The sequence below is a fragment of the Blastocystis sp. subtype 4 genome (genome assembly GCF_000743755.1).
Source record: "Blastocystis sp. subtype 4 strain WR1 chromosome Unknown seqid_0022, whole genome shotgun sequence".
NCBI lineage: Eukaryota > Bigyra > Opalinata > Blastocystidae > Blastocystis > Blastocystis sp. subtype 4.
This window is the reverse complement of record NW_014569525.1, coordinates 1-9,162: the sequence shown is the minus strand read 5'-3', so window position 1 is coordinate 9,162 and position 9,162 is coordinate 1. Positions and strand designations below refer to the sequence as shown.

At 38.3% G+C, this 9,162-nt stretch overlaps 3 protein-coding genes across 3 annotated transcripts; 1 reads left to right on the top strand and 2 right to left on the bottom strand.

Annotated features, from left to right (window-relative positions):
• Window positions 1-504: 504 nt before the first annotated feature.
• Window positions 505-5,591, top strand: JH06_0421 (carbohydrate-binding protein; the record flags this gene model as incomplete). Its single annotated transcript, XM_014673952.1, has 7 exons — window positions 505-593; window positions 629-838; window positions 867-979; window positions 1,011-1,590; window positions 1,622-1,833; window positions 1,864-2,193; window positions 2,224-5,591. 7 exons carry the CDS (start codon window positions 505-507, stop codon window positions 5,589-5,591), a joined length of 4,902 nt encoding a protein of 1,633 aa, XP_014529438.1.
• A 99-nt stretch (window positions 5,592-5,690) lies between these two features.
• Window positions 5,691-6,986, bottom strand: JH06_0420 (hypothetical protein; the record flags this gene model as incomplete). The annotated part of the gene is made up of 7 exons (XM_014673951.1): window positions 5,691-6,125; window positions 6,155-6,238; window positions 6,269-6,526; window positions 6,557-6,587; window positions 6,618-6,835; window positions 6,867-6,932; window positions 6,963-6,986. 7 exons carry the CDS (start codon window positions 6,984-6,986, stop codon window positions 5,691-5,693), a joined length of 1,116 nt encoding a protein of 371 aa, XP_014529437.1.
• A 507-nt stretch (window positions 6,987-7,493) lies between these two features.
• JH06_0419 (sentrin-specific protease like) lies at window positions 7,494-8,595 on the bottom strand (the record flags this gene model as incomplete). The annotated part of the gene is made up of 7 exons (XM_014673950.1): window positions 7,494-7,766; window positions 7,797-7,936; window positions 7,964-8,012; window positions 8,042-8,233; window positions 8,265-8,297; window positions 8,328-8,450; window positions 8,482-8,595. The coding sequence occupies 7 exons, from the start codon at window positions 8,593-8,595 to the stop codon at window positions 7,494-7,496; spliced, it is 924 nt and encodes a 307-aa protein (XP_014529436.1).
• Between the last annotated feature and the right edge of the window lie 567 nt (window positions 8,596-9,162).

The window sequence follows — 9,162 nt, the reverse complement described above, 5'->3', positions numbered from 1 at the left end:
TATGAATACAACTTTCCAACAAACATGAAAAATCCCTCACTCGCTATTGATTATGTGCCTTTGTCTTGAAACGTTTTGCCTTCTTTCTTTTCTTCCACTACATGATCATATACATCTTCCAAACCCAACTTTATGATGATTCATCTTCGTCTTTCTCTTCTTCATAACGCTTGAAAACTCCCTAAAAATAGAGTCACCCCATGATGGTAAAAGAGTCGATACACTACAAAGAAGAATAAAAACTCAAAAAAGAAACCTACGGACCAAGTAAGGTGGCAAGTGTCACAGGGGTACCGAAAGTCTGAATAGTGTTGACTCTGGGAATAATCGCTGTGTATAGACTCCTGTTCCACAACAGATTCATCGATTGCCTTGAAAAGAGAGTCCAGCATCTTGTGAACATGGCCATTGCAATTAAGAGAGTATTGTCTTGTTACGTCAACAATACTACACCAAAACGCAAAGTCTGAGAAAACAGCGAATTGACTAAAATTCGTCCGAAATATGGAGTCCATTGTTGGAACTCTATTTCATACACAATTGACTGGAAATGATTCTTTTGGTGACAATCCTTGTTGTTGTCCTATGTATTGGTAAGAATTGGGAACGGAATTGATGTCCCAGGAAGTGCAAGTGATTGTCCTCCTAATTCGCATCCATATACTCTTGAGATTGTATATACGGAGAATGCTCAGTCACAGACTATTGATATCTACCAAGTCCATAATCGGAGTACGGAGTACATTGCTTCCTATTCTGGATATGGAAAGGATTATCACATCGAGACAAACGAAATCTGTTTAATGGATCAAACATATGAAGTGATTTGTATGGCAACGTATGTTTATTTGTTGTTAGTCATGTAGATTGGCAGATTCATGGGCTGACAAGTCATTTTTTGTTATCAAGGCATTTGGCATCACTCCCGTGTTGCGAGGAACTGTAGACATGGGTCGAATGGCTGTTTATTATTTCCACCGTTTGAATTTGTCTATCTTGGTTATCTATAGCTTTTCCAGCCATCACTCCTTATGATTCGTGGCGATGGAAAGACTCTTCATCTCCATTTAATTGGTATACAACTGACTTTGATGATTCTGAATGGGATTTGGCTTCTCCAGGGTCGTTTATTCCCTTGCCACGAGATCGCTTCTACCGTCGTTCTGTTCCTCTTAGTCCATCTATGCTTACAAAGTTCCCTTCATTTGAGTTGTATGTGAAACATTTCAACTCCATTGAAGTATTCATCAATGGTCAGGATTTCGTTTCTCTTCCTTTTCTCTCAGGGGATCTTCATGAGACAGTGAAGCGCGGGAGTTTCCATGCTTATATTCAATCACCAACTCTTACTGTAGCAATTCATCTGATGGCAGATGATTTTCCCAGGAATGTAACAGCAGATCCTTTCTCAGCACATCTAATCTTTTTAACGTTTCGAACTCCTTCATCTGAACAAATCTCGATTAATTCGGATCATCGACGTGATTATCCCAATCATCCTGTTGAAGTGTTGTTTGATGAAAGTCGAAAGACATCATGGTGGTACAGTGGTGAACAAGCTTATGTTGAAGTGGTGTTTACATCGGTTGTGTGAGTAGAATTGAATTGATGTCAGAAATAGAGGCGAATTTGTCAATCAGTATATGTTAACTTCAAATGAAGATTCAAGTGAGTATGATCCTAAATCCTGGCAACTGTATGGGTCATTTGACAGGACTGATTACTTTCTCTTGGACTCGAGAAAGGAAGAATTATTTGATTATCGAATGCAACAGAGATATTTTCCTATCAACAATAGCCCACAAAGTTATAAATACTACGTATTACGTATTTGTAAGTATTCCCGCGGTTTTATTCATGTAGTGAATAATCGACAGAATAAGCGTATGACACGACTAAATCAATTCTCTCTTGTGTCTGATTTTGTAAATCTTAAGACTTCACTTGAATATGACTCATCTTATTCGTTCTATTACCAATTCGATCGATTGTTCATTACTCCTCTCTCCTCAGGTTATTCTCATTTTTCTCTCATCAATACTGTATTACCTCCTGGAATTCAATTTGATCAAGGATCTGGTACTTTTTATGGTGATATGCAGCATATTCACAGTCCGTGGCATGTTACAGTAGTAGGTGAAGATATGTTGGACCATACTCGATCTCAAGCATCATTCTCTGTATATGCACTGGGTATCAGTAAGTGAATTGGATCATACTTAGATTGTTCCGATGGTTCAATTGTTGTCGGAATTAGGAAGTATAATTCACTCATAAGTCATATTGAGTGTTGGACCCTAGAGTCAGATAATCAAACCATATCAGATTGTGGCTATGATGGACTGATTGAAGGTTCAGAATTACTTCAGTACTTCTGTATACCCAATGCTCCCTTCAAGATCACCTCGTTTATTGATGAAGCACTTCTGAATCAGTATCGACTTCAACACATCTCGCAGGGATATGTGTCTGTTCTTATTCCAACACCTCTTCAGTATTCATCTATTCCTATTACTACTATCGCAACACTCTCTATCACAGAATCATCGAAGGCATGTATAGTGAGTCCTATGTTTATCATCAATTCGACTACTGTTTGGCGATATAACTCTGGTCATGAATGTGATGACCGATGGAATCAAATTAACTTCGATGACTCACATTGGCATACTTGGCCTTCAAATGATCCACGTCGAGGACCTCTCTGCTTTCGGACATGGATTCATCTCAACACTACAGACAATTTCACAAGTGTGGAGTTTCGGTTACTTAGTTCATCACGAGTAATTGTCTGTCTTAATGAAGACTGTCCTATTGACGAACAATTAAATAAGAAGAAATGGGGTCTCTACACAGTCACACCAGAGTTCCTTCGTGAAGGTGACAATCTAGTCTCTTTTTTGGTTATTCCACAAAACCATCATTATTCTTCAGATGATTATCCTCCTGCTTATATGAGAGTACGTCTAATCACGGAGAGTGAAGAGTGTTCTCGTCCAATCTCTGGGAAAGCAACAGGCACGAGTGTATCAGGTTTCTCTGTATCGAATCTCTTCGACCCTATAATGGAGAAACTCTGGAAAAGCGATTTTATGGAAGGAAAAGCGTCAGCAACCTTTACATTCAGTGCTCAGCAAGCTCACATGTTCAATCACTATTGTTTAACAAATGCGAATAGTCAAGAGATGGACCCTCATTCATGGAAGGTGTTCTTCTTTATGAGACGAGGCTCAATGACATGGGTTGAAGTCGATCGACAAGAACGAATCACATGGCAAGGTCGCTATCAGGAGCAATGTTTTCTAATGGCTTCACCTCATCAATTAGCATTTGCCGTTATGATAAAAATCTCACCAGCTCCTAAACAGACACATATTCAATTAACACATTGGAAGTTTCATTATGTGAAACGTGGAAACATGGAAACTACGGACTTGAGGTATCCTTCTACAAATATTCGAGCATTCACAGAGATGCCTATTCAGATGCAATGTCCCGAAAAACCGTACTTTTACGGTTTTAACATTTCGAAACCATTACCGCGGGGATTAGAACTTAATCAGGGAACAGGTTGTATTTCAGGCAAGATTGAAGAGCCATTCCAACCAGGATCCTACTCGATTATAGCTCAGAATCTCCGTCATATACCCTGCGTAGTGGTACTGAATTTGGAGTATGTCACATGTACATTCCCCAATTCACCTATTTCTCTGGTATTTGAACAGAAATTGGATGAAGAGCATCCACTAACATTGGAAGTTGCGTTATTTTCCTCATCTTGGGTTCCTGTGAGAATAGGAACATTGAATGTGGATTCCGAATCTCCTTCTGTTTTTGGTCATTGTTTGGAGCCAGACATGTATTATCTCACTTTTGCTGATTTCTCTAATCAGGGTAATTTGGATGTTTTGTGGTCATTGTCCCAAAATGGGTACTTACTTCGCAATTCCCGATTTAACCCCGGTTACACTCATATCTGGCAGAGTGTGGTTATCAGCGACAGCTTTGATAATGAAAACACAGAATGGTATTATCACGTTGATTCCAGTGAAGTCGAAACTGATTGGTTCAAAGCTATAAATCCTCCAATAGAAACATGGGAATCAGCAATTCCAGATAAGATTCCTTCTGTGACTGGAATCGCTCAATACTTCAAAACAGTGCTGTATCTGTCAGATTTAGGGAAATTTGTGTCATTGCAATTTTCGTTCCAAATTTTGGCAGGAATAGTATTCTATATTAATGGTAATGAGTATCATCGATTCAATCTCCCTGATTCCAAAGTGACTTCACACACATCAGCAACTGATGCATTCGATCAGCCTATAGTGTATACAATTTCTGTTCCTATTCAATACTCTCTGTTGATTGAGGGAAGGAATATTATTGCTGTTGAAACACATTTGACAGATATACCAGTAACGGGAATTCAATCGACATTCCAAGTGAGACTAACATTCTTAGCAAATCATGATACTGTGATGCAGAATGTGATGGCTGTAGACGGAACTCCGTCCAACACAGAATTGAATGATGTTAAGAGGAACTCGACATCAGTAAATGCAATCGTTGATCACAATTATTATTCTCAGTATTTCAAAGAATCCAATTGTAAGGACCAAGTCATTCTTCTATTTACGGATTTGGGACAGCCCGAATTCGTCACCCAATTGCGATTCTATTTTGGAGAAGAGCGTGGTTTGTATCCCCATAACCTCCAATTGTATGGAAGAATGCTCTATTCTCTCACTGAAATTGAAATGGCAAAAAACGGAACGAATTTAGATGATCGCAAATGGATTCAATTGATGAATGCAGACATTACAATGGGTGGTAGTTATGGTCTTGGAACCAAAAAAGAGATCAATTTCTACAATGAGATAATTCTGAACGAATTTCGGATTGTCATGAATGATTGCGAATTTGGTCGTGGTTTTGAAATCGGTGAATTCGAATTCTCTTCTTCACGAAATGAAGGTTTTTGTAACATTCATAACATTACAAGAGTGATGTCGATTCTCCCTTCAGAGTTTATTGAATTTGTTCCAACACGAACATGGTACAAGAAACAGTGTCCTGACTTGTATGAAGGTACCATTGACGTGTATTGTCTGAATGGGAATTGGACTAACAAACGAGACAATTGTAAACCACTACCACCGGTGTTCTGTCGATATGGTGTTACAGTCCTGTATATTGGAATACACAAAGAAGTCTCAATTTTTCCGAAAGTGAAAGGAGCGGAAATGGTTTTCATATCTGAGAATATTCCTGAAGGCTTATCATTGAATCCAGAAACAGGAGAGATTTCTGGGATGATACGTCATGTGATTCCTTTGACAGAGATTCATGTGAAGTGTGTGAATTTAGGAGGTGAAGTTGAGACTGTGTTAGCAGTCATGACGGTGAATAATCATGAGGTAGCTCTGATTGTCACAGCAGGTATAATGGTAGTGTTATTTGTATTGACGTTGATGGGAATTGTGCGACTATTAAATAGAAAGACTATGAGGATAGTTGATGAGAGTAACCAGAATGGTAAATTGCATGTTGATGGTCTTTCTGATGAAATGCGTTCTCTTTTATTGTAATCTAATTGAGAACTGTTTCTTAAAACAAACAATCATGAATAATGGATATTCTCTCACATGTACTCCACATAAGATACAGGCATCCAACCTTTCTATTTCTTACCTCAGACATCCAATCATTACTCGACTTCCCACTTCTCCTAATAACCATTCACCTTCTTCTCGAGATACCATAACCAATTCACCCTTATGAACTGATAACTCAGACCGATCGACTCCTTCAAAGTCAGCAATCACCAAAGCTCTTCGTTTCACTGCTGATCCTCCACTAGTTACAGTACTCGAAGTACCACTAACAGAAGGATTCAGAGATACATTGTGAGTACTCTTAGGCCTACCAGATCCAGATCCAGATCCACGCTTCTTCTTTGTGATGTCCAGATATGATACAGGCTCCCATGTATTCTCTCCATTCAAACATACATAAGCCCAATCTCGAGTATCAGAGTATTTCAATACATTCATAGTGTCACCACAACGCATTGGAAGTGAATTCGATTCTCGACTTCCTTCATAGTCATACAATGCTGTTGCCTACGTGCTAATCATTGTTACATACCTACCACACCAATCACATTATTCTCACGACGAGGCAATTCTGGTCGACGATTGTACACAACGAGTCCAGTATCACGAGATGACTCTTCCTAAAACTGATTGATAGAATCCAAGTCGACTCGATAAGGGGAATGACGTTTATCAGAACGATCTTCCACAACTTGACGAGAATTCCCGCGGGAATCAACTTCAGCTCGCAGGGTATTCAATTCAATATTCAGAGCTCGCAATTGCTTCTTTTGATCATCCAGCTGTATTTCTAAGCTTCTTTTCGACTTCTGCAAATCATCCACTTCTGCTTGTGTTTCCGCCAATTCCTTCTCCAACACATTGCGACGAATCAGAGCTGATTTCAGATCTTGTTCCAATTTTGACATCTATAAATCACAGCAGGAGAAAAGAGCGACACTTTGTAATTGCTCACGTAAATCATCATTCCTGTTCGTAAGTATTCACTCTAATTCCTACTCCTGTTGTAGTAGATTCATTTCTGAGACAACTTCTTTATTCTTCTGCCAAACGTTATCATAATCAGCTTGAAGGTCGTCAAGCTTGTCATTTAGTGCAGCAATTTGGGATTCGTAATCTTTCTTCAACTGAACGGCAAGAGGAGACAATCGAATCTCCTCATACATTTCTGAAAGATGTCTATTCTCATCACATAAATCAGCAATAAGATCAACTAACTATTGCTCAAGCAGAATTAAAATAGGTTACATCATCCTTACAACGGAGTAAATTATTCCGGATATCAGCTGTTACAGTAGGATATTCAGCCAGAGCCTATATAACATGAAACGAAAACAAATGTACTCGAAGAGTTGCTGGACCTTTCATTTGAGATCTAGGAGACTCACAAGGACTAAAACTAGAAGAATCTGGTGGTGTTTGTTGACGAGAAGGAAAAACGTCTTGGATATCAGATTCTTTCGATAATCTTGTATCACTCTTTGCTTGTACTGAATCCCTTTCAGAATCCTGCTCCTCATAGTGAGGAACCATAGATGACTGCTTATTTGGATTCACATCTGCAGTTGATGCTGTAACAACATTAGAATCTCTAACTGATGAATCTGAAGTGACTTTCTGATCAAAACGCTTTGTAAAGGGTGATGAACCCAAAAAGCTCATAGAAGTACCAAATTCATCACCTGTACCGTTTGGTGAAGAATTCATAGAATAGAATTAAAAATAAACGAAAAAGAATAAAAAAGATGATTATCGATGATTATCTCCGAACAAACAGGTAAAGCTAATTTCCCATGTAATATAGAGTAGACAAGATATTTTCGAATCATAGGGATGTCCTTCTGACTATACTCGAAAGGCTAATCATGATCAGAACTACAAAACCTCAACCATCTTTAAGCAGGACAATATAGCATTGGCACAAGTGAATACTCCACAATCCCAACAATTATTCTGTTGAGGAATTGAATCTCCCATATCATGTAACCTCCATTTCTCTCGTTCCAGATCTCTTCCTTGCTTATCTTTGCATTCTGCTACCAGATACTTCAACAGTGTATTTAAAATATAGGAACTATTGCTGCCCATGGAATCAAAATGTCGGATTTCCTTGTCCTCCATATCCATCACAGCTACGGTCCAATGTGTCTACAATGATATCGCTACTCGATGAAGTACATTATTCGTATTAATTGGAACAATAACACGACTTTTGCTAAAGAGATTGACTTTCTTTGTCCATCGTTGAACGGACGAATAACCATTTTCTGAGAGCTTCTTAAAGAAAAAACTGTTAAAACAGTGGACCGAGATTGATCCTAGCAATCACTCTCCCTAATAATTACTACGTTCAGCAGCCAATTCTTCTGCTAACTGTACACAGCGATTAATAATCTATGGTCCAAAATACCCAGAGAGAGTACATTGTCGTTCAACCATCGGCGATCTTGCAGAGTACGTAGGTCACGAAGGTAGATACTATAACCGCCCTTACTGGAATACAACTGAGATTCATCACCTCTAGTAAGGACAGAGTCAACCTCCTGTATTTGATTGGAAGAGAGTGTAAAACAGAATCTCTCCTTAACCTCAGTACTTAACGACAAGGAAAGCCCCTAGAGGTGATACAAAATGAGACCAGAATACAAATTCTGAACATAGTCGATCAATATCTTCATTCTAATAATGAGTACAAAGATGCAAAATGACAAATCGTTTCGATACACTGGAGATATACTCATGATGAATATCACTAACAGCATGACTAGTGGAATCCAGATCATGAACCAAATTAGCATACTCAGCAGCTACTTCCATAGGACCAGGTGATTCCTACAAATAACTATCATTAAATTGACTATACAGCACGTAACTCTGAGTTTACGATATCAACAGTCTGTTTAGCCGACTCATCCAACAGATCCAGAATACTCCGGTATCTACTCAAAACCGCGTTGATGTAATCATCTCGGTCCATTGTGAGTGGTAGAGTAGAAACAATTATTGGATGAACAAAACAGTGATTCCTCTATTGTGCTAAAGCATAATATCGACAACAATTCCTATGGAAAATAAATTGAAGTAGAGAGGAATCCATCATCATTCATTAGTGACTTAGCAATATTAGTTTGTTCGTTTTCCAACTTGACTTAATCAGTTCGATTCTACCACAGAATATCCATTTTGATAATCAATAATCATTTTCTACATACAAACAAATCACGCCAATTCATGCACTTTTAAATCTGAGGGTTTATTTACTGCTTCGTACCTATTGAACTCACTTTCTTCGAATCAGTATTCTATTTCATTATTCTTATTATTTCTTTTGAGTTCTGCAACTAGTATACTTGATGTGATGATGATTGAAATGTTATGAAAGAATTGTTTGTGATTGGATATATCTGAGTACGCATTGAATCAGTGCTGGTTGTAGTTGATGTTGGTTGAATAAACAATGAATTGTAGTTCATTTTGATGACTTAAAGAATCAGTAGGAATTGAATTATCCTGAGAGATTAGTCCTAAGGATTCTAATCGATTT